Source organism: Cotesia glomerata, linkage group LG3 (genome assembly GCF_020080835.1).
Source record: "Cotesia glomerata isolate CgM1 linkage group LG3, MPM_Cglom_v2.3, whole genome shotgun sequence".
Taxonomy (NCBI): Eukaryota; Metazoa; Arthropoda; class Insecta; order Hymenoptera; family Braconidae; genus Cotesia; species Cotesia glomerata.
In genome coordinates this window covers 7385391-7411045 of record NC_058160.1, presented here as the reverse complement: position 1 = coordinate 7411045, position 25655 = coordinate 7385391, and the positions used below count along the sequence as shown (strand labels likewise).

The 25655-nt window shown below is 26.9% G+C and overlaps 3 protein-coding genes across 6 annotated transcripts; 1 reads left to right on the top strand and 2 right to left on the bottom strand.

The window, feature by feature from the left end:
- Positions 1–3945: 3945 nt before the first annotated feature.
- On the bottom strand, positions 3946–13233 carry LOC123261032. Of its 2 annotated transcripts, XR_006508593.1 has the most exons (6): positions 13044–13233; positions 12864–12963; positions 12555–12752; positions 12245–12451; positions 7629–7778; positions 3946–4348 (listed from the first exon to the last, which is right to left on the bottom strand). XR_006508593.1 is itself a non-coding variant. In XM_044722505.1 (5 exons), the coding sequence occupies exons 1-5, from the start codon at positions 13190–13192 to the stop codon at positions 7722–7724; spliced, it is 711 nt and encodes a 236-aa protein (XP_044578440.1). In that variant the 5' UTR covers positions 13193–13233; the 3' UTR covers positions 7418–7721. The 2 variants fall into 2 exon arrangements, 1 of the variants encoding a protein (XP_044578440.1); XM_044722505.1 differs by lacking the exon at positions 3946–4348 and having other exon boundaries at positions 7418–7778.
- A 75-nt stretch (positions 13234–13308) lies between these two features.
- On the top strand, positions 13309–23210 carry LOC123261011. 3 transcript variants are annotated; one of them, XM_044722456.1, is made up of 9 exons: positions 13309–13351; positions 16944–17294; positions 17393–17550; positions 19281–19428; positions 19714–20140; positions 21002–21156; positions 21217–21456; positions 21527–21759; positions 22798–23210. In XM_044722456.1, exons 1-9 carry the CDS (start codon positions 13324–13326, stop codon positions 22963–22965), a joined length of 1908 nt encoding a protein of 635 aa, XP_044578391.1. In that variant the 5' UTR covers positions 13309–13323; the 3' UTR covers positions 22966–23210. The 3 variants fall into 3 exon arrangements, with proteins under 3 accessions (XP_044578391.1, XP_044578390.1, XP_044578392.1); XM_044722455.1 differs by lacking the exon at positions 13309–13351 and adding an exon at positions 15331–15542 and having other exon boundaries at positions 22798–23209; XM_044722457.1 differs by lacking the exon at positions 13309–13351 and adding an exon at positions 16513–16607 and having other exon boundaries at positions 22798–23208.
- A 112-nt stretch (positions 23211–23322) lies between these two features.
- Positions 23323–25648, bottom strand: LOC123261038 (protein FAM32A-like). Its single transcript, XM_044722512.1, has 3 exons — positions 25281–25648; positions 24786–24915; positions 23323–23540 (listed from the first exon to the last, which is right to left on the bottom strand). The coding sequence occupies exons 1-3, from the start codon at positions 25361–25363 to the stop codon at positions 23418–23420; spliced, it is 336 nt and encodes a 111-aa protein (XP_044578447.1). The 5' UTR covers positions 25364–25648; the 3' UTR covers positions 23323–23417.
- Between the last annotated feature and the right edge of the window lie 7 nt (positions 25649–25655).

Here is a 25655-nt window from a genome sequence, read left to right as displayed (position 1 = left end):
ATATTAAAAATCTAAACCACGGATCTATTTCATGAATTTTGTTGGAACTTTTTCCTAAATGTATTTTATGCATCTTTTGATTAATTAAAAAATTAATACGTAATAAAAATCAGGTAAAAAGATCATCAATAAATTTTAATTCAATTATTCGTTACACGACGCTTCGTCGGTTTTATTTCGACATCCTCAGGTATTTAGTTTAACAGAAAAATTAATACAATCATTTAAAAAATTATAAATAAACTAATATAAAGTTAATAATATACTGATCTACTATGTTTACTGATCCGTAAACATCAGCAACTAATAACAAATAAATTAAATAAAATTACAAGCAATAAAAAATTACCTCGAATACTCTGTCAAAACATAGTCATATACCAAAAAATTAATGAAATTCTTACTCGTATTCTGATTTCTCGTAGTAGAACTCGAAGCTCTTTATGATAGAAGATAGTGTTAAATAATTATTTATTAATTATTCGTTCAAAAGTATACTATCGCACGTAGTTTCTCAATTAACGCTTGATTGTGTACTATGAATATATCCTATAATTCTTATCAATAAACATTTCCTGGCGTATCATGCAGCAAAAAACCTACAGGCTAAGTATATATTGAAACATTTAATTATCACTAATTATCCATTTAATAAAATAATAAAGAAGTATACTTCAGAGGTGGTGGTGCGATCATTCTTCGCATATTTTAATTTTAATAAAATTTTTATTTCTAAAGTCACAAGGAATATTTTATAAAATTAATTCAATAATATATTCGAAGAATTTTATACTTTAGCGAAATATTACTTTTATTAAATTATTTTCAGTGGATTTATTATAAAGAAAAAACGAAAAAATAAAAGCAATAAATACTTAAAAATCCTACAATTTTCAATCAAAAAAAAAAAAATTCAATAATATATAAAAAAATTACTAGCAGTAAATCGTTTTCATCTTTGCTTAGTTATAAAATAATATTTCTAAAAATAAGATATTTTTCGGTAACATTAAAAAACCCTAAAATTTATCGAATCATTTTTACTATCCCCAAAGCACAGAAGCCAATAAAATAACTATTATAAGTAAAACATTTCTCATTATATACTCACTTGTGTTTTATTTAACTTATGTATATTCAAAGCTGAACAATCTCTACTAAACGTAGAGCAATTTAAACAAGCTGTTCCTTTTCGACTGTAAATATCTGCTCATCTATTTGAACTTGATCTCACTGGGTTCCGGTAATAGTAACTTTTCTCATCGTGCATATATTTACCTGATATTCTGCTGACTGCCTGACTCCTGTTGCGTTTATTTAATCTTTATAGTGTAAAAGTTTTACCTTTAACGATTTCCAGTCGAAATTATTTTTCCGATAGACAAATAAAGGAATACACCTACAATATATCATGGTTAAAATTTTCTTCTTAACATAAATCAAATTAGGAAATGTTTTTTCTTCTCGTGCTCTCAAAATCTGTTGTATAAATCAAATATGAGAGTACATCCGTTAAACCTTTATATCTTTAAGTACTTGTATGTGTCTATAATTTTTATTCTTCTCTCAAATGGACATTTGGGAATACGTGCCAATTTGCTTTTTGTTATGGTAGAATAACCAAAGCCTCAATGGGCCACAACGATAGAACTTGTGCGATCGCAGTTTATTCATTCCCAGAATTATCGCCATAGTCTCGGGAAAAGGTTATATAACTCACCATTTCACGTGACAGGAGTAACCCCAAGAGATCGAGAAAATACTGTCGGAAGATCATTCGAACTACCTAAATTTTTTTAACACACAGTAAAAAATTTTTCGTCATTGTGTCAAGTGTAAAAATGTTTATGTAGAATTTAACATTTTAGTATGTTGATTCAACACAAATTGTGTAAAAAAAGTCATCAACACAAATTTTTGTGTTAAATTTGACGAAAAATTTTTTACTGTGCACGATTTAAACGTTCACTTATTCTCTTTCAGTTAAACCAATTTAAACTTTTTTTTTATAAATACTGAATGAACAAAAAATATCTCTGTACTACCACCGCGTATTATCTCGTCCGTCGGACAGATTTAATGGATACTTTATCAGTATTAAAGTTTCAAGGGATGACGGACACATTCTCAAAATGAAAATATTCTTTAAATGAGTTATTTATTCACAATAACAATACTAATCCTTATTATGAATATATTTGCACATATTTCATATATCATTTTTGAATCGTTTCGGTTTTACAACACATCACTTTTTAAAATAATAAATCATCTCTTTTGTGCATTGACCACATAACAGTGTAAATTCTATATATTTTACAAAAAATAATAACGATATCTTCACTAAATTCATGTGAATAAATTAAAATTGATTTAATATTTTTATTGTTATTATTATTAATATTTTATCACGAATTGTAGAAGCTTTCAATTAAAAAAAAAAAATATGCTACTTTTATGAGTGTGGATAAATGGAAGTAAATGCAACATTAATGCTTTGAATTGTTCAGTACGATCTGTTATAGATACGAGAAAAAGTTTAATAATAAAATATCCGCACAAAAATATTATAAAAAGCGCCATTTGTCTAAACCCGAGATGGAAAGTAGATTTCGTAAAATAGATTCTCATAGGAACTTATTCGATTATTTGAGACAATGTAAGCGAAATAATTATTAGTTTTCACATTCTGAAATTACATTTTTAACAGAAATGATAATTAATTATCTTAATTGAATTTTTTACATGGATATTTTCTCTTGACTTATGAAAAAATTATGATAAGAAATAGTAGCATTTCGGAATGTATTTTATATAAAAGAAAGACTTATGTAGATTTCATAGAAATCTAATTAATATTGAATTGGTCCTCATGACGGAGCTTTTGAAAAATTTTGCTATAAGGTAAAAGCCCCAATATATGATCATGTACCAGTATATGATCACTCCATGTATTTGTATACCTATATTTGTGAATATAGATATACAAATACATGGAGTGATCATATACTGGTACGTGATCATCTATTGGGGCTTTTACTTTATATCGACTCAGCTCGTCAAGCGGATTTAGAAAATACATATAGTTCAAAAGTATATATGTATGTATTTATATATCTATATACACCATATTACTGGCTCTGTCTCTTCTATAATTCCCTTAATTCTGAACGGATTTTAATGAAACGTCACATACTCATTTTTCGGACGATTTCTGAGAATAAGCTCTACACAGTAAAAAATTTTGCGTTATTGCGTCAAAAAATTTTGTGTTAAATATTTAACACTTTTATGTGTAAATTTAACATCTATTGTGTTAAATTAACATAGAAAAGTGTTTAATTAACATAAAAAAGTTTTAAATATTTAACATAAAAATTTTTAACGTAAAATTTTTTGACGCATTGACGCAAAATTTTTTACTGTGTAAGATAAGCCAAATCTGTCGATTAGTTTAAAAATGACAGCAATTCAAAAGATTTACTAAATTCCAAAAATTTTTACTTTTACCGTATCTCCGTGCAATAACAATTGAACGCAAGATCTAATCGAATTTCTGTAAATTGTATTCGAAAGCTCATTAAATATGCTCTAATTTGCATACTTATATATTTCTTTAATCAAATAGTTTAGGAATAAAAGAAATTTAAATCCTTCAAAATTCTCAAAAATTGGGACTATTACTGTTTCTTTGCGCAATAACTATTGAATGCGATAACTTGTGAAATTTTTCTAAATTGCATCAGAAAGCTTATTAAATAAACTTTTAATTACATACCTCACGATCAGTCTAGGCCAAAAATTACTCACTCTCTCTGTCTATTTAATGGAATTTTACTCTTGCATTCGTTTTGGAAATGATTATTTTATTGTTGGATTCACTGTGAAATTTACTCCCATTTCGGCAGCCAAATGGTCTTTTATATTCATAATAATAACTAATAGTTTTAACTTGGTAAAGACAATTTAATCACAAGGTTATTTCAAAAAAGAAAAAAAATATCATTCACTAGTACATGAAAAAAATTTTTTTTCGTTTAAGTAAAAATGTGTTAATCAATATCATGTGGTACAATGACGTGTGAGTAACTTCTATATTCTTCTATATCAAGTATTAAGTTACTAACATAGAAAATTCTTAGGAAGCGTTCGACCAATCCAAGGTTTACTGCTTGCTTCTATTGTATTCAAGAAGACTTTAAGTACTGAGCTGTTCAAACTAGTTCTTTTGAATTTTACAAGATTGCGGACGGTAATGCCTTGTGTAATGCAGTTCCCAGCAGCTGGCAACACCATCCTCTTAATTTTAAATAAAACCACGAGCAGCAAAGAGTTTTATTAAAGAAATCTGTAAGTATAATAGTGCCATATAGTTATGGACAATTATAGGATGTTACTTATACTTAATTTGCTAATTTTCTACTAAGTATATTTTTACTTATTTTATGAAAGTTTTAATCAATAGCAAAGCTTTCAGAGGGATTTGTTCCTATAAAATTATTATTTTTTCAGATCAACATAACTTAAAAGTTTTAGTATAATTGGAATAATATTCAATTATTATACGTTCCTGAGTGAAGATGATGAGTTTAAGCATGGTTAATCTACTTATAAAATGACTGAAGTTTCTTAAATTCAATCTCTTAATATGAATGGTCTATGCGTAAGTTAATCTTCAAGATTAAGGAAAATATATGCAATGGATTGAAATAAATTTTATCGAATAAATTTCCATTCATTAAAATAAAACTTATTCTTTTTTGTTCCTACACTCATTACTGTTTGAAAGATATTTGAAAGAATAGGGTAGAAGTACCGTTTTTGGCCACCTTAGCACTAGTTGTGGCCAGTTAACATTTGAATTAATTTATAAAAAATTATAATATTATAATCATATTTTTGTTGAGTTTTAAGAAGTTTATATTAAAACAAATTGAGTTTGTTATAGTTTATTAATATAAATTTATTTCTGTCGTTTATTTGAACAATAAATGGCCATAAACGGTACAGTGGCCACAAACGGTACTTTTACCCTACCGCTTGTTTATGTTATTTTTGATAAAAAATACTTATAACTTCAATTAAATATTCTCAGTTTTTCAAAAAAATCCTAAGAAAAGTATGGTTGTTATTCAATAAAATGTTTACTCTAACTACGGTCAGGATAGGGAATACATGTTAAATGTACGATTTTTAATTGCTAATATTTCGAAAATTAGCACCGTAAGGACTATTAAAAAAAATTTATTCGTATAGAGGACACTTAAAAGTATGCGTGTTCAAAAATTGAAGAATATTGTAAGAAAAGTGATTTTTCACGATACCTCCTTAAGTATCAGCACTAGGGTGCGTCAAAATTTAATCTCTAAAAGCTACCTTTTAAAATTGGAATTTTGAGTTCCGCTTTTAACAGGAGTCAGGTTTGGGCATTTCCTGAGATATTTTGATGTGTCAGGATTTATTTGATGCTCACATAATTGTTTAACAGGAGTTTTGTTGAAGCATTTTTTCTGGAATTTCAAAATTTGGCCAAACGACTCCTGTTAAAAAATTCTGTGAATATCAAATAAATCGTGACACACCAAAATATATCAGGAAATGCCCAAATACAGCTCCTGTTAAAAGCGAAATTCAAAATTCCAATTTTAAAAGGTTGCTTTCGAAGATTAAATTTTGATGCACCCTAATCACCACAGTAGAAAAAATAATTACACAAATAATTCCTCAATATTAATTTTTGGTAGAATAGAAAAGCTATTTTCTGAAATTTCAAATTTTTTCTTTCAATTTTGTTTATTTTTTTTATCTTGTTAATAGAATAGCCGTGTAAAGTGGATACTTCGACTCTTCTAAAAATTTGTTAATCTTTTGAATGAAAATTTAATAAATTTTATTACAATTGTAACACAGCTCTTAAATAACAACTTTGGTAAATTATTAGCACATCGATACCGACGTTCTAAGATAACGTAACTCACAAAATTTAACTGGACTTCATAGAAAAAATTGAATCGTAACAATATTATGCACCTCATATTAAACATTTAGAGCTAAAATAGTTGAATAGCTTTTAAATAAATATTTAAACTACTTTTAAATAAACTTTCTTATCTGTCTGATCCCATTTAATTAATGTTAAAAATTAACTGTTTTTACTGTCTGCTGTAAAATTTTATAAATGTGATTCACGGCATCTTAGAACGTGGGTATCGCGACATGCTTAAGATGAATAATGTAGAATTGATAAATCAAAAAAGGCTTCAAATTTTTGATACATCAAATATCAACTCCTTAGTATTAATAAATATTTATTATTAACTTACAAACGTATTAAATTATTATTGAATTACTCAATATTATTGTAACCATCTTGTTCTAACTCAGAATATTGTATAAGTTATAAAACAGAAACAATTATTGTCTTTCCAATTGGGATTATTATATCTCGATATTTTTATCGATATAATTTATTGTATATCAAAGAAAACAGAGAGCAATAGATACGTATTTATAAAAATATAATTTTTATAACTTATCTAATTTTTGATAATTTCAAACTCTTTATAGAATTAAAAAATTTTTAAAGCACTGCACAATATCAAAAAATTAAATATTAATTTATAGCTCTCATCTATAACTCTAATAAATCAATTAATATTTATAATATAATAATCTTCTCTACACTCTGTATATCTGTCAAAAAATAGACACGACGTAGAGTAATTAATTTTCTTAAAATTACATTATACATCACTGACCAGAAATGTCACGTTGCGCGTAAATCAAATATATTTATCTAATTAAATAGTATATTGTGTGACTAGGGATGAAACAAAACGATTTCAGACCAGAGTGAAGTTGCCTGGTCGAGCGAAGCGAGGGCTGGCATCACTCGGTCTGAAATCGTGTTTCATCCCGCGTCACACATTATATTTTTCATATAAGTTGCATTAAAAATTCTAGTTTCAATGACTGGAGCCAACCAGAACTAGATAGTTTCAGACGAACAGCGAAAATACCATTTTATTATGAAACTTATAATAAAATAGAAAGTAATAGTTTATTTTTTACCAAACATTGTTCGTAAATTGACAAGTTTTCTTTTATCATTCTTATTTATGCTTAATAACAATTATAATATGTCAGTACAGTTAACGGTTAGAATGACAATTATAAAGGTATATAATAAACAAACAATTGATAGGATTGAAAATAAAGCTGCAACTTCACCTCGCGGACAGAAAATCGTCATTTTCTGTCCGCCGGGAAGAAATAATTGATACCTGCCCGGCACAGTCGCATTGGTCTGAAATTGTCTAGTTTCGGTTGGCTCAACAGGCATTGAAACTCACATTTTCAATGCAGGTTATATGAAAAAAAATATATATTCTTATTAAGAAAGAAATAAATTCTGTCGTTGAAGTTTTATATGTTTATAACGCCCATAATAATAAATCAATGAATTTACGACAGTCTAACATACTATACATATTGTGAATTTCAAAAGTTATGATGATTGTGAATAAGTTTTTTTTTTATTGCAAGAAATCTTGATTCTGCTTGTCACACGAATATTTCTTAATAATATGAATAAAATAATATGAAAAATAAAATAAACAAAAGATTACTTGAAGTTTTTGAATGGCTGCTCTCAATTTTCAACTTATGATTCAATTTCTCTCAAGTTACACTGCACAGGAAAATGATATTTATCATAGAATTTATATTCTTTCGTAACTTACCGGCGAACAACCGCTAAGTGTAAATGTCACTCCGTCCTAAACAAAAAAGAAAAGAACAATATATTAGTAATGAAATTATGTTTATAAAAAAATTTGAATTCAAAAGATAAAATAACAAATTAATATTCTAGAAACTTTAAAATTGTTATTTTTCTTCGAATAAATAAAAGCTTAATTTCAATTATAACATGAAAGTTTAAATTTTCAAAAGTTATGCATTAAAATTTTAACTTCCAGTCTTAATGAATATTAATTTTCTGTTTATTTTTTTAGTTTTATTCAATCTTTTAAGTATCCGTAAAAATTTAAGTTTAAAATACAATAGAACTACATTTAAAATAAATTATAATCGGAAACTTTTCTTTCAATTATATATTTTTAATTCACAAAACTTTTGTCGGTCCATTTTACTTTTATCTCATATAAGAGTTATTTCTCTTTCTGTAAACATTATTTAGGGTTTGAATAATTTACCAAAAATCGTAACTCAAATTTAGTTGAGTTAAAATTAACTGTTGACATTACGATTGTAAAAAAATTTACAACTAAGCCAATGTCACGTTCTTATTATGCAATTTGTATTCACTGATTGTTAATTTCAATTTTAAGAAAATAATTTTAAAGAATTTAATTCCCTTGAGTCAAGACAAAAAATTCTTGAATTAAATTAAATTTACTAAAACTAAGAAAAATTTATCAGTTCAAGAACTTTTCAACTTAAATCAAGACGATGAAGCTCTTCAAAATGATTTTCTTGATTCGTTAATTTTTTTTCTGAGCATGAAAATTAAGCGTTTCTAATCCAATCTATTTTGTAACTTATATTTAATTGAATAAATGTAAAAATAATCGAACACAATTTGTATTAATCTGAAATAAACTCTACTGTCAAATTAAATTAAAAACACATTCTTCACAAAGGTTGAATCACCACCACAAGCCGACCATTATTCACTCATTCAATTGGATCTTGGATCTATAGCTACGCTGATCAATAACAAGATATAGTTCACAAAGATCAAGATCACAGCTACTATTTTGCGCTAATGCATAGTAATGACTGACAGTCATGAAAAGAGCTTACATTAGTGATCTAGATAAAACTAAACTCTACACAGAGAGAAAAAACCCTGTACTGGTGGTACTGAATGCAATAAAATTCCGCTAGAACTCTTGCTCCGCAGCAAAGTTCATCAGAAAATAATGGAACCACAACAAAATCAAAAGGAATCAACAATGAATGTTGCCAATAAAATACAACAACAAGATAGCATTGTTGATGGACCCATAAGTCAATCAGATCTTCAAGTTCAATATCGTGCGACAGTAAGACAAGATAATCCCCAGGAAGCAAGAGAAATATTAATTGAGAGATTTATACAATAGTTAGTTCACGCGTGTCAGTATCGGAACATCAATTGTCGGTTGTTTAGCTGTCATTTAGACATACCAAACGTTGTGAATGAAAAACAAACGGTAGTTGTTCAATTTGCAAACAACTTATTGCATAATGTTGCTACCATGCGAAATATTACCAAGAAACAAAATGTAGGGCATCATTCTGTTCAAGTATTAAGGACAAATTGATACTGAGACAATTACAGTAGTGATAACGACAGGCACAGTTATCAAGATAACGTAGGGCTGTGTTTAATACAAACCGACGACATAACAAGACAATATTGTTGGTAAGCCTGTTGTCGATGTAAGTCCTCAAAGCCAAAGTGGTATGATACCGATGACAAGACAAGCCCTACAACAGCTTATGCAAGCGCTGAGAAATCTTAGTACTTAAGATCAACAAAACCAGATGCTACATAATCTTAAGAGTAATCCACATATACAGTGTAATGGCAGCATTTATAAAAAAAAAAGATTACCTCAGACTGGTAGGCATAGTGGTGATTCTGACTCATTCAATCCAGTCCAGCCTTAACAACAACAATAACTTTCTTTTGATGGCAATAAAAATAGTGGAATGATATCGTCTCCACAAATGGAAGAGAAAATAAGTTAAGATTTAAACTAGCTTATACAAAGCCTACAAATTCTTAACGTGGTAGATCAATAACAGTCGACACTAGATAATAGATTCAACAGCTTAATTAAAAAATCTCGTACCTCGAAATAGTATATTACCCACCGAGGGAGAGAAGTAGAATATTCTAAGCCTGTGTAAAATTGCCTCCCGAGCCAAAGGCGAGTATCCTCCTGTCATCTCTGGCGTGTATACTATTTTACTCTGATATTACTAAAAAATTACTCGACTGTCATCACTATGAGATGATTTTACGTGCACAGAAAGAATGGTTCACTTGAACCAAGAAAATATTTTTCTTGCTAATTATTTTCTTGGGCAAAAAAAAATTTTTTTTTTTACACAAGAAATTTCACTTATTCCAACAAAATGAATTCTCTTGCTTCAAGAAATACGTATCTTGATCCAAGACAATTTATTTAAATCAAGAAAATTTTCTTGTTTTGAGAAAATTTTTCTCTTGCTCCAAAAAATTAAGTTCTTGACAGAAGTAAATTTTCTTGTCTTGAGAAAATTTTTCTCTGGCTCCAAAAAATTAAATATCTCGATAATAAATTTTCATTAATATTTTTATTGACGAATATGTCAAATGGGAAGATCAAATAATATTGAACTATTTTCTTTCATTCAATATGTATAATTGCGTGCTAAACTAATCTAAAATGGGTATCAAATATTCAAGAGGAAAATTTTCTCAAGGTGAGAAAATTTTTTTTTTGCCCTCCGGGCGGAAAGTGGCAACTTTCGTCCCGCTGCGCTAAACAAAGTTGCCGCTTTCCGCCTTCGTCGGACAAAAAAATAGTATACACTCCACGGGAAGTAAATAAGAAAGCCTCAGATCACATGTTTGTTGACCTCGGCTTCGCCTCGGACAACAATTACATGTGATCTGAGACATTTCTTACTTTACTTCCCTAGGTGTGTAATATACTATTTCTTCATACCTCGGTCGAAAGTATGTACTTTCCTTCCTAATGGCAGGAATGAAAGTTTAACATTTACTCCCTGTGAGAAGTACACGCGCGCTCCCTATAACAGCGAGAGGAAAAAATTTCTCATGCGTAATTACACTCGCAACTAGGGACTATTTATTCTGTCGCTATAACAAATTGTTAACCGCTGTCATTTCTGTTGCTACCTTCAACCTTAAAAATAATTATTAATGTTGTTTTGTCGTCTGTTAATTTAATATCAAAGTAATATTAAAGTCAATTCAATACTCCTACCAATAAACCATCGTCAGAATGCTTATCTACAAATTTAAATTTGAATAATCAAATTATCAATTATCAAAACTGTATATTTAGTGGAGATACGATTTTTAATTGCTCTAATATCAAGTTTGAAAACTGTGTTTTTTATGGAAGTATTATTAATAATTGTGATCATTCAATTAAAAATGAAAACGATAAAAAAAACGCAATAAGAGTTTTTAGCTAATAATATGTTTTGTTTTATAAATTTTATAATAACTAATATAATTTGTTAAACTAATGAAAATGAATACATCTTTGATAAAATGAAATTAATTTATTACACTGAGAAAAAAAAAATACTTTTACTCAATTAACAATTTCTTGGTACAAAAAATTCGATGACGATCAAATATTCTATTATTATTAATTATTAATTTCTGAAGACATTATTTATTAGTTTTTTATTCATTCCGTAAATCGGGCTTGTATTTATCACCCAAAAATATTAGTTTTTATCAAAAATTTTACTAACTACTGATATGTTATGTTTTTCAAGTAAAGTAATAACAATGAAATCGCAGCTCTATTAATATCTCTCAGATAACAAATAATAAATAACCAAGTCCAATTAATAAACTGATAATCATGTCCATATTTAAACCATCTGAATGTAAATCTCACTTGCATCTTATCCCTCACATCTTTAGTTAAACATTTTTAGTTATACATCTTCAGTCAATATTTATTTTTTGTAATAATAATAATTAATTATGATATGATATTATATTTTTTGGGAATATTTGTAAATACACCAGTATTTTCTTTATATCTTATTATTTTTTGTTTTATTACTTCTCTTTTGTATAAGCTACCAGTACAGCGCACTTAGTATTAAGTTATACTTTGTAATCTGTATCAACTTATTTAAAGACTCTGTTATTGGCCTTTTGGCTGTTGGGTTGTATAAAAGGAAATAAATAAATAAAATGAAACAAAAACTATTTCAATATCGTTTTTACAACTCGAAAAAATCTATAAATAAATATTAAATATTTCACGTTAAATGTAAATTATGATGAGGTATCTGTTAAAGAAATTTTGGCTTAACTTTTTGAATTTCCAAAAGTATTTGATATCTTATTTCAGAACATTTACTAAGTATTTAATTTTTGTTCTTAATTGTTTTCATAAATAAAAACAAGAGTTGTATTTTTAATTTCTATATAAACGATAGCAATATTATTTGTTTATAATATTTTGGTACTCACCCTAACAAGTCCAGGAAGATCAGACCAAAATTCATAATTAGGAATTAATTCCAATCCAACAGCGCCTCGTAAAAACCTTAATGCTAGAGCACCGCTAGCAAAGTAAATTCCGGTGAAAACAAGCAAGAGAATAACTAATATAGATCCTGTTGAAAGTCCTCTTCTCATAGTTATTAGACAGTTACTCTCTGATGTCAACGTCAAGTTCTAAAACAGTAAATAAAAATTTTACTTTATTATTATTTTACTGCGTATTAAACTATTAAGATTTCTCAAGGCTAATTATATTTATTTGTAACAATTCACTTACATATTCTGTATCAGTAGAATTTTGATCTACCAACGTCGTCACACAACCATGGCAACATTCTAATTTAATTTTAGTCATGTAATTTTCGTGGTGAAATACCAAGTGCATACCATTTTTATTGTTCAATGGAGATGACCATATTGAATCTTCAGCTTTACCCAAGCTTATTGACCGATTTGATCGACTCAGCAAACAAATCTATAAAACGAATGATAGTCCTCAATGCCTTTTAAGAATATAATTAACTCTCAAGTATTTGTACAGTAATGTCTTATGTTAAAGTAAAAAAATAATAAAATTGATAATTACTGATGATTCTTGACAGTCGCTGTCATTCGAGTTTTTGAATGTCAAATCTACATTCCTGCATGGTTGAAAGGTGAAATTATTTTTTTTATTATGAAATGGACTGAAAAAATAAAAAATAATTCTTAATAACAATAAATATTAGATGTCAACTTCTAAAAATATTAAAACTAATCTACAAACCCTTGATCTGCCAATGGTCTCAAATCATAACCTCTTTTGTCATCACGCAAACAAGTACATGCTGACTGTTCAACACAGTGTGATTTTGCATAATTAATTATAAATATTATTATTCCAAATGTAACAAATGAATTTATACTGTTAAACATTTTTTATCACAGTTAAATTATGATTTTTTTGATGAATATGTGAACTTACAAAATAAAATACATTTATGTGTGCGTTTAAAAATAAAAATATATCTACTCTACATATATGTATATAATGCGTGACATCTACAATGTATATCACACATGATCAATCAACTCGTAAGTCAATATAAGTATGTACATATATATGTATATTTTTCTACATGCTAATGTCTATAAATGTGATAAGTATATATGTCACGGCGCGAAATAGATATTTATAAATCTATTCTAGCAAACTATAAAATAAATTTGATATTTTCAGATGACAAGAACATTTTGCAAGAAAAAATGATTTCATCAAGAGTATTTTTACTCTTCTATGTGAATCAATAGTTTGCGAGACTACTTTTATTACAATTTCTAACTAATAATTGAGTTAAAATAATCTTTTCATTTATATGCATATAATTATATGGTCAGCAATGGACGGTCAATTTTTTTCTACTTAAAAAGTGGAATCCTATGGAAAACTAATACATATAGTTTAACTTTTTTTTTCAACGTAAAATAAAGTTATATTGAATTAAATTAAACTTTTATTACCTTGATGTAATAGACATTAATTACCATTAATTGAAATCAATCATTATGAATTTTATCGTCATAAATACTTTGTTACGATAAAATGCTCAAAAAATTCAAAAGTTGAAAAATAATCTAATAATTTTTTAGTAAAAAGTAGAAGAGCCAGTTATATTTTTATTCAATTACTTTTAAATTCAAGTTTAACTCTAATCAGTTGCATCTTTACTCAATTTTAACTGTATTAAGCTTTAACTTTACTCAAATTTTAATTCAGATTCATCTCTAGCTAAATTCTACTGTACTCAGCTTCAAATTTACTCAGTTACATATCTTCTTAGTGATTTTATTAATTTTTTTTTAATAAAACCAAAAAAACGATTAGATATCCGCTAATTTTAGAATATAAAAATATTTAATATTATTGTTAATTAAATTTCATAAGCAATATTTGAAATTTTCATAGTATCTAATAAATAAACCAAAAAGATATCATTAATTAAATAATATATATGCATATTGTATAATATATACTTTATAATAAATTCATCTATTTTTTATTTCAGCTTCTCGAAGCCTTAAAAATTAAAGTTAGTCGAGCATAATGACATTAAAGTTAGCAGTCGCTTGACCATTTTTTAATTTTTTTTAATAAATAAATATGCTCCGAAAAATTATTTCTAAAAAATTGCGTTTTTTATTTTTTTAATTTTCTAAATGTCAATTTTTTTTTTTTCATTTTCTTTGACATAATTTATTTGTTGAAAAAATTCTTAAATTTATAAAATATCTGCTAAATTAATTATCATTCGAGCATAACATTAAGGATCAAAAATTCAATATAATTCGTCTAATAATAATTCACAGAGAGCAAGATCACGTCAAGTGGACCCTTCATTTTCTACTTGATCATGAAAATTAAGTTTTTATATTTTTTTCTCAAGTACTCACAATGAAAAATTAACCCCCCCCCCCGCTCCCCCAACGATTTTTCACAATTTTCATTTTAGCAATTAATTACATTTTCATTTTAATTAAAAAATTGATTACAAATCAACCGTTAAAGATAAATTAATGAAATTTTCCGGATTTATTGTCAAATATCTGTATTTTATAAAAATATTAATAGCTTGACATTATTTGTTTATTATCCTATAGTTAATTAACTTTTAAGTTAACAAATGAAAATTTCCTTGATTTTTCGGTAAAATAATGAAGTTTTTTTAATGATTATGTGCGTTATTTATTAAAGTTTAAGATTTTGAATATATAGACTTAATTTTATGATCAAGTGGAAAACGAGGGTCTACTTGACGTGATCTTGCTCAGAGCTTATATTAGACGTCTTTTTAGAACAATGAGATGAGCGTTGATACACAAGTACCAGTACCAGTACCAATTTCAAAGAAAATCATAATACGTGTAAACCTGTTCTTATGGGTTTCAGTGGTCAGCTAAAGCGGAAGAATTATTCTGACGTAATATAAGAAAGCTTATTCCTTTACCAATGCTTCAATAATATTCTTCTGCTGGTGAGACTGTAGCCGATTTATGTCGATCTATGTCCGAAGCATGTAACATACAGTTAGGGCGTGTGTATGTACCTATACATATCGTAATAAAGAATTGTAGTTTTTTATTAAAAAATTAGTCATTAAATTTCCTCTGTTGATATGTTTAGTTTTAAAAAGTTCTGTTTTTAAAATTGAAAACTACTAAAAAATTTTGAAAATGGATCTTACCAGTAGGCGTTTTTTGTTAGTTTTGGTTTTGTCACTAAATAGCGGTAAGATTTTTTCATAATTTGTTTATAATACGTCACTAAAAGGTTATAAAAACCTATTACGCTACCAAACGTTCAACTTGAATTTAATTTAATGTCATAACATTAACGAAATATTGTATTATTCTTATTTTTAATTAAATATTATAGAATCTAATTTATAATATTGCTATTAACTGGTCACATTCTATTATCTTTGGCTAAATACTTAATTTAAGATTAATAAAATTTCATTTTCTAATATTAAATGTTATTACATTAATAATAAAAATTATGTAAAAAATGGATAGTTAAAACTAAAAAATTTAATTTATATTTTACTGTAATTCATCTTGATTTAGGTTTAAAATAAAAGCATAAATAATGGTTCCTGTATACAATACATAATAATAAAAAACAAGTTTTTTCATTTAGAACTTGTAACCACACCCCAAAACATTGTTGCAATAAAAAGAATTTCGTTTAAATTTATGACATTGCGCATGTAAATGGAAATTATTCGCTCTTATAATAGAATAGTAAAAAAAAACAACCGAAAAATCATATTTTCTTATGCTAACATAGAAAATATAATTTCATAACATAGCAGTTGCCGCATTTTTTTTATTGAAAGAGATAAGCGTTCAGGAAAACTTATGAATTCATCCGTTTACACATTCTTTTATTCTTCTACAGTTTAACAAAACGCGAAAGTAAAAGTGTTAAATTTAGTTTATTTTCATTAACAGTTCAAGTTTTTTTTTATTAATAATTCAGAAAAATTTTCGAAAAAAAAATAATCATTATACAAAATAAAAACAATTTAGTTTTTTTTAAAGATTAAAAAATAAATTATTTTAAAACATTTTTGAAGTCAGATAAATTGAGAAAAATGTTAGAAGGTTAAAAAATTTTTGGATTATTTTCAGAACAATATTCAGGACATATATCCTGAGCCGTAAGCGCATATGAATATATTTTGCTTTATTGCTACTAACGCTATCGTTAGATAGCACAATAACTGATAGGTCAATTAATCAACAGCAGTCGATAAATAATCCATATTATTCCGTTTATGATAAACATAATGTAATCCTAGTTATTTTATTTACAAAATTAAACTTTTCAATTCTTATATACTTCTTTTCAACTGAAGTAAAAAAAATTTAATTGAAGTTAAGAAGATTAAACATTAATTAAATTTATTGAAGTTTCAAACTATTGAACATATCTCTTGATTAAGGAAACAGTTATTATTTATTCATGATCAAACCTATCAAATATATCGGTTTAGTTCGCGTACTCGAATATGTCAAGTGCATAAATTTATCCAACGTAAATAATAGCTTTCAACAACGACACTAAATAATCATTTAAGCTGGCTTATCAATTTTCTTTGTTATTTTTTATTTTTTAATATCACAGTTTATATATCAACTCAACAAGACTCAACAACTCAAGAGTACTCAACAATTGAAAAAAATTCAACAATTCAAAAAAATTTTATTCAAGAGAACTCAACAATTGAACAAAATGCAAAAAATAAAAAAAAAACTTATCAAATACCAGAAGTGGTCAGAGGTGACTGGTTTTCTTGGGAAAATGGCAGAAATACACGAACAGAAATTAACGCTGATCACATGACAGACAGAGGAAAAATTATTTACATGAATGAAACTCAAAGATTGAATTATACGTTTATATTTAAAAAAGATACTTGTTACCACTGTGTAAAACTCATCGTCAGAACAATTAATATTTTGGAAAAAGTTGAATGTAAGTACGGATTATTACATAATTTATTAAATTTTTATTTCAAAATTCGTTATTAATTTTTATAATTAATAATTAATAAATCGTTATTTTTCTTATAGTGACTTGTGTAAATTTACCTCCTAATGTGAATGCAACTGAAGAAAACGTATGCGGTGGATTAAGAAGTGATCAACAACTAATAACTCTGTTTTCTGAAAACTATAAACCCGTTAATTGCAGATCATCGCTTGAAGGTGTATGGCAGTTTGCTTATCAGGTCATTATTTGTTTATATAATAATACTATTTGTCAAATTATTAATTTTCAATGCATGTGATTAACATTTAAGCTTACTCTAGGCGAATTACAGGTATAAATACTTCACACTGTTTGGAAAATTAAACTGATTAAATTACGCCCCTCGCGGTTTTTGAAATACCGTAAATTTTCGGTATTAATGCGTTTACCATAAATTTACCGTTATAATTCTAAAATAATACGGTATTACCGTAAAACTCTAGAACTTTTACCGTAAAAAATCTATGTATCAACTATAATATTACTATAATTTTACAATAATAGAATCGTATTTCTACGGTAAAAATACCGAAGGTATACTGCAATTTTACCGCGTTTATACTGATATAATTAAAGATATAATGCTTTCTACTGTAAGATGGACGGTTGTGTTTATGGCTGTGTTACAGGTCTACTCATAAAATCTCTACACGGAAAAAAGTAAACTGTAATAAATAACAGTCGATTTATAATAAGTAATGATCAACTGCTAAAAATTACCATTTCTAACAGTAAAATCGTGATTTTACTATTCACTTTATAATATTTACCATTTAAACGTTACAATTTACTCTTTACATGGAAGAAAATACTATTTCAAACAGTAATATTCGCTATGTAAATGTCTAAAATATTAAAATATAATAATTAAGTACAATAACAAAATATAAAGCGATAGGCTATTAAATATATTTTGATACTGATTTAATTTTTTTAAACATAAATTTTCCTGTGAAACTTTTATTTAATAGAATATAATAATGAACGGTAAATGAATATCCACTTGCCCGAGGTATCAACAGCAACTAACTTTTATTGATAACTCGAGAATTTTCATACAAAATTGATAAGATAACTATGTTACTCATAATAGTAATTTATCATGATTAGATCGTTAACTTAATGACCAAACATGGTACTAAAATTGATAAATTTCGTAATCAACTTTTTTTTAGTACTTGTAACTTTTTCAGAGTTTACCTACAAAACTTCTTAATTACATAATTGATTTTTTTATTAATAAAATAAAAATATTTTGGTACTGTCCTAATAATGATAATGATAATTATAATGATAATTTAATCGAACAACGTTTATTGTAATTATACGTGGCTTTAGTAATCGGATTTGGATTTGGAGAAACATTTCAGTTCAAAAAGAGAAATTTCCTAAATCAATGAGATGAAAATGATTTCTGAAGTAAAATTAGCGATAGAAATAAAATATTTTTTTTTTACAATAAATATTTAACTTAATAATAGATGCTACTTAATTAATTACATGTAAATGAAATAAAATTTTTTTTTATCACAAAATAAAAAAAAATGAGTGGTTTTACGAGTATGATTTTAAAAAACATTGGACAGAAAAGCGAAGAAATTTCATTTTACTATGTGCCCTATCTGTAAGGCGACCTTACAAGTGCGGGTAATACTCTCAATTGAGAAGGTAGGGTAGAATGGCAGTTTGCAAAGTCTAATCTAAAGGAAACACGGACTAATATCAAGATGATCATCTTAGAATAAACTTTCAGAATGCTTTCAGAATCAGAAAACTTGAATTTTTATTTTAAATTAATGTTTACTTTTAAGTTTAAAATTTTCGTGTTATTTAAACTCAAAATATATTATTATGAGTTCACATTCAAATAAATTTAACAAGCTTTTTATTTAAAATTTAAAATGAATTTTTCGTTTATTTATTTTACAGAATCGATTTAGATTTACCGGAGAGTGTAACCATCCAGATGCCCAAATCCGATCATGTCAAACAGCTGGAACGCAATTTTTAATAACAAACCAAAAATTCAATATTACTTATAAAAAATGTGATAATATGAAAGGAACTTTTGATGGAGGTAAAAAATTTATTTACTATCTAATTATAACTTAGATATAATTTCAAGTTTTAAAATGTAGTTTGTTGGGCTTTACACTGGAATAAATTAAAAGTAAATTCATAAACTTATTTAAATAAAAAGAGAGCAGAAAAAATTTATGATCCTTTTTATCACCTAAAGCCATAAAATAGCTGGTGGAAAAACGAGATAGATATTTTTCCCTCTGTTTATGCAAAGAAAAAAGATAACTGCAATGAAAAAATAACAGAATTATTGAATTAAATTGTGAATATATTTTTTCAGTGGTCGAGTACAGTTGTTTGGGTGACTGGTTTGTTGGAAAAAACCATTTCTTCGCAGTTGCTAATACCAAAGAATCTCGTAAAGATGAAAAGTATCGGTGCTTTTTAAAAAATCGTGAAGATGATTTGTACATAGGAGTATCAATTACGGCAGAATGTAACACACTTAACACTGTCGAAAAAAGTCCTGAGAGATTGCACATAACTCCAGTAAAAGCTGAAGTTGTAATACCTGGTTGTCGATTACCACAAAATATGTCAGGAGACTGGATAAATACTGCTAATAATGATGCCGATGTATTTATTAATGAAACACATATCATTGAAGAGTGGCATCCTGATGAAGGTCGGTATCGAAGAACTATTTATGTTTGTCAAGAGCAAAGAGATTCAAGAATAATGATGGCTCGTCTTACTGTTGATGGATGGTAATAATATTTTTAATCTATTCTACGATTAAGGGGGATAGCTACTGTGACGATCGAAAAATAGGTAATTTTCGGGAATTTTTTTGACTGGGATAATAAAAGAATTTGAGGATCGGGTTTTTTTTTTTTGTTTTATAAAGTATACATTAAAGATTATTCTCCTAAATTTTTATTAAAAAATATCATGTTGTTATAAAGTTATTAGCATTTTTGTGGAGCACCAAAAAAATTTCCCCCTCCACGGTGCGATCTCTAACTCAAAAACGGATTATTTAAAACAAAAAAACCAAACAGCATTGTAATTTGCAAGCATGTGGTTATCGTTGCACGTAGGGAATTTTGAAAATTTGGATTTTAAAAAAAATGGCGACATATTAAAAATTTTTTCGTTTATTTTCCTCATTTTTTTGGATTAAAACAGCCCTAAAAAATCTTAAAAATCAAAATTTCCAAAAACCCCTACGTGCAACGATAGCTACTGAGTAGACGAATACGGGGAAAAAAAATTTGCAAATCGGTTCCTATTTATGCAAATTACAGTTTTCATCAGTTCAAAAAAAGTAGTTTCGAGAAAAACGCGTTTTCGTCGGAGTGCCACGCGTGTAAAGTCATATGACGCCCTGTCACAAAAATGACTATAACTCGGAAAATATTCGGAATTTTCATACAAAACTCTAGATACATCTTTTTGAATATATATACTTTGATTTAATAAAAAAAAAAAAAAAAATTATTTTTTTTTTAATTTAACAGTGGCTTTCCCCCTTAATATTATTGATTAAAATTTGATTAATTTGATACATTTTGGTAAACGTTAAAAACATTAAATTAGGTATTAAAAATTTTCTTTTTTTTTCACAGTCAAAAAGATTATGTATGTTTTGATTTTATACCGCGCCATCACAATATTATAAGATTCAGAAAAGGATTAGCAGTTATTAAAAACAATTTCCACACAGTTTGTTCATGGGTACAATTTCCTGGCCAAATTAAGTGGAAATATGATCTACTTTTAGGTATGTAAAAAAATTTTTTAAGTATTTATTCTCAAAGATAAAAAATATAATTATTTTCAGCTAAATACCCCGTTCCTGTAAGATGTCCAGTAGCCGGAAAATTCGCATTTAAGCAAGTAGGAGATATTATTTTTGAAACAAGAATTCTGGGGGGAGTTACACTTGCACCTCGACCTAATACTTACTGTAAAGCAAATATATCTGATTTTTCAGTATGTGATAGTGATCAAAAAGAAATAGCTATCGATGAGACTTATTGTCTCTCTGTAGACCATTTGGGACGTCCTGTGGATATTTACAGTGAGTTAAAATGAAATTTCAAAAATTATTTGAATGAATTGATTATTTAACGTAACTAAATTATCAACAGGTGATCCTGATTATCAAATGAAGTGCATTGGTTATTACAAGGAAAATTTGAAATCTTATTTGATTACATTTGACGAATTAGATCCCTACAGCAAGTATCGTTGTTGGGTATATCAAAGAGCTGAGCTCAACAGAATTTTAATGTCTCAGGCGGTTGGCCCGTATTGTTCTGTGAATCAAACTGTTAAAAGTTGGAATTGGACTGAAGGAGCCGCCGTTGCCATAGACATGACGGTACACATATCTTTAATCTATATTTTTAAGAGAATAAGAAAAATTTGGTGTCTAGGATAATCATATGATAAAAACGGTTTTTTTAGAGAAATTTAGTGTCATTGCAAAGGTCTTGACTTGAATTTATGCCTTTTCAAAGTTTCATATCATTCTCGATAGTCAATTTAGGCTGCATTCGAAAATTCTCTATCTCTAGATACATAATTAAGAAAAGACCATGTATCTTGAGAACTATTGACATTTTTAAAGATATAAGCTCACCTCGACATTACACTCATCGAGACCTTTCATTTGAGTACCCACATCAATTTTTCATATATATATATATATATATATATATATATATATATATATATATATATATATATATATATATATGAAAAATATATCAAAATGCATGTGGGTACTCAAATGAAAGTTCTTGATGAGTGTAACATTGGGATGAGCTTATATCTTTAAAAACGTCAATAATTAAGAAATGACCTTCTATCTGATGAACTATTAACCTTTTTAAAGATATAAGCTCGTCCCGACATTACACTCATCGAGACCTTTCATTTGAGTACCCACATCAATTTTTCATATATTTATATATGTTATATATATATGTATGTATGAAAATGCATGTGGGTACTCAAATGGAAGCTCTTGATGAGTGTAACATCGGGATGAGCTTATATCATTAAAAACGTCAGTAGTTAAGAAAGTACAGGGCATTTTAACAAATATCTTGTGAACTATTGACATTTTTAAAAATATAAGCTCACCCCGACATTACATTCATCGAGACCTTTCATTTGAGTACCCACATCAATTTTTTCATATATTTAAACACATATATATGAGCTTATATCTTTAAAAACGTCAATAGTTAAAAGATTACAGTGCAATTTAACAAAAGTAATTTTTTCATAAAGCAAAATTTTATTTATTTATAGCTCACAAGTCACGGTAGTCACATAGTGACTGCAAGGTTGCTAGTATTAATTAATTATAAGTTGTTAATTTCAAAACTTTTTACATCTTTATTTTAAACAGGAATATGAACGTGAACGAGATCAGTGTCCAATGTTCTTCGACGATGGTACAAATCCCTGGTTGCTAAGTGAAAGTCACATAAGAATTTTCCGATTTGGAAGTTCTGCTGTTTGTAACACTCCAAGTATACTGTTATTTGTGGCTTTACTACTGTCTATTTTTAAATAACTTTATTAATGTTATTTATCATTACCACAAAGTACTTCAATTAAATAGTAAAAATAGTAGATTAAATTCTATTTTATAGTTATAAGAAAATTCAAGAGAATACTCTTGAATTAAACAACGAACCAATATTTTTAATATAGAACTTAAGATTTTACTTAACATATTTTACGAATTTATTAAAGGAAAATTTGTGCTTACATTCGAAATCGTAGCCGTCCAATAATTAGTATTTTATGTATATAATAAGAGTACAATTGACAAAATTTTAATTAATTTTATTTTTTTACAATAATTTTAAACTTAAAAACAACAATTAATGTAAACTTTAATTGATTTTTTCGAATATTTTTTATACGTACTGTATCTTATATAATAAAAATGTTTAGTTACAATAATATGTTTTGTAAATTACAATCACTTGATCTTGGTTCAATAATAATAATAAAAATAAATTACTTAGTCCAACTGACTTTAGGTATATCAAAGTGTTCGGTAAGACTATCTAAATGCCTATTAAATTCTTCTACTCGTTGCTTGTGAGTTTTTGAAGCTTTTTGTTTGATTCTTTCAGTTTGCTAGAATAAAAAAAAAAAAATAAAAAAATGATGAGTCTTGTCATTTTTAGAAAAGAGTTTTAAGCTGTGACACCTACTTTCGACTTCCTTGATCAAAATATAGTTAGAAATAATGATACTGAAGTTAACCGACTTTTTAAATTTTTTTTTCAATTAAATTAGAACAAAAAAATAGTTTTTAAAAATTGCACTTCCAGTTTTTCAAGTTTTTTACAGATGAAATTTTTTTTTTATTTTTTTTTTGTAATAATTTTTTCATTAAAAAAAAATTCTAAAAATTTTGAGATGTCAGCTAACTTAAAGGGGATAGCCACTGTGAAATTTCAAGAAAAATAATTTTTTTTTTTAATTAAATCAAAGTTTATATATTAAAAAATATGTATTTAGAGTTTTGTATGAAAATTCCGAATATTTTCCGAGTTATAGTCATTTTTGTGACAGGGCGTCACATGACTTTACACGCGCGGCACTCCGACGAAAACGCGTTTTTCTCGAAACTACTTTTTTTGAACTGATGAAAACTGTAATTTGCATAAATATGAACCGATTTGCAACTTTTTTTTTCCCCGTATTCGTCTACTCAGTAGCTATCGTTGCACGTAGGGGATTTTGGAAATTTTGATTTTAAAAATTTTTTAGGGCTGTTTGAATCCAAAAAAATGAGAGAAAAAAACGAAAAAATTTTTAATGTCACCATTTTTTTTTAATCCAAATTTTCAAAATCCCCTACGTTCAACGATAAGCACATGCATGCAGATTACAACGCTGTTTCGTTTTTTTGTTTTAAATAATCGGTTTTTAAGTTAGAGATCGCACCGTGGAGGGGGAAATTTTTTTGGTGCTCCATAAAAATGCTAATAACTTTATAACAACATGATATTTTTTAATAAAAATTTAGGAGAATAATCTTTAATGTATACTTTATAAAAAAAAAAACCCGATCCTCAAATTCATTTACTATCCCAGTTAAAAAAATTCCCGAAAATCACCTATTTTTTCGAACGTCACAGTGGCTATCCCCCTTAATTTTTATTAGAAATAACTTTCTTCAAAAATTATACTTTAATATTTAATCATCTAAAGCGTATTTGTTCTAATTACTTATTAGTTAAATTAGTTTTTATTGAAGTATTGATAAAAAAAAATCATTAGTTGAATTTTTCAAGGATGAGTTTATGGGAAGAAAATTTTGAATAAATGTGTCACAATGCTACAATTTGATAATAATAAAAAATAAAAACTTACCATTTTTTCTTGCATTTTTAAAAAGGCTAACTCGGCTTGAGTTCTCTTTATTTCAACAGGTTTCGTTTGTTCTTCGTCAATTATTTTCGCAACTTCGACAAGTTTTTTTTGCTCCTTTTTTTTTGATTTCCTATAATTAAAAAAATAAATTTTAATATAAATATTTTTATACAATTACTAATTAAATGTTACTGTTTAAAGTATTAAAAAAAAAAAGTCTTTTAACTCTCAATTAAAGAAAATTATAATATTATCAATTTTTTGATTCAATCTCTCTTCAATAATTTTATTTTTGTTTTCAATTTTTTTTTATTTCAATGACCAGATAAAACGATAAAACTTCTAACAATCTAGATTGAAAAATTTACATACTAATAAAAAAGAATAGATGACAGATTGAAAAATCATAGATGTAAATTCTACAATAGAATTCCAACTCGATTATGTGATAATTTAATTCCATGTTTACAACCAAAGATTTTGATCAATACTCACTTTTTACTGATGCCGTCGCTATTTTTCAACTTCAAAGTACCCTTACATACGTGAGCATAAGGATCATCTCCGGATGATGACATGTTTAATAAATAATTACAACCCAATGTGTGGATCAAAAATCACAATAAACAATTATTTAGTTTTTGAGGTTAACTTCGATTGCGTTAACTTGATATCAAGACACTTTTTAAGATTTTTTTATAGATTATCAAAATTCAAGAGTAATTTCAATGAATGTTTAATAACAATCAATATTTTGTTCTTTTACGAAATATGAACTTGTACACTAATAAGAGAAATACTACGATACGTTGTTATGACAGAATGAACTTATACACACGTTGTGTTTGTATTTTGTATTGGTATTTTATA

What these genes read in the sequence shown, in the direction of transcription:
- LOC123261032 (XM_044722505.1), bottom strand. Translation starts at nt 13,192, where the DNA reads ATGTTTAACAGTATAAATTCATTTGTTACATTTGGAATAATAATATTT. An exon ending in AGACCATTGGCAGATCAAGG is followed by an intron (nt 12,964 to 13,043) that starts GTTTGTAGATTA and finishes TTATTTTTTCAG; the next exon opens with TCCATTTCATAATAAAAAAA. An exon ending in GCGACTGTCAAGAATCATCA is followed by an intron (nt 12,753 to 12,863) that starts GTAATTATCAAT and finishes TTCGTTTTATAG; the next exon opens with ATTTGTTTGCTGAGTCGATC.
- LOC123261011 (XM_044722455.1), top strand. Translation starts at nt 15,488, where the DNA reads ATGGATCTTACCAGTAGGCGTTTTTTGTTAGTTTTGGTTTTGTCACTA. An exon ending in TATTTTGGAAAAAGTTGAAT is followed by an intron (nt 17,295 to 17,392) that starts GTAAGTACGGAT and finishes TTTTTCTTATAG; the next exon opens with TGACTTGTGTAAATTTACCT. An exon ending in TATGGCAGTTTGCTTATCAG is followed by an intron (nt 17,551 to 19,280) that starts GTCATTATTTGT and finishes TTTATTTTACAG; the next exon opens with AATCGATTTAGATTTACCGG.
- LOC123261038 (XM_044722512.1), bottom strand. Translation starts at nt 25,363, where the DNA reads ATGTCATCATCCGGAGATGATCCTTATGCTCACGTATGTAAGGGTACT. An exon ending in AGCGACGGCATCAGTAAAAA is followed by an intron (nt 24,916 to 25,280) that starts GTGAGTATTGAT and finishes TTTTAATTATAG; the next exon opens with GAAATCAAAAAAAAAGGAGC. An exon ending in TAAAAATGCAAGAAAAAATG is followed by an intron (nt 23,541 to 24,785) that starts GTAAGTTTTTAT and finishes TTTTTATTCTAG; the next exon opens with CAAACTGAAAGAATCAAACA.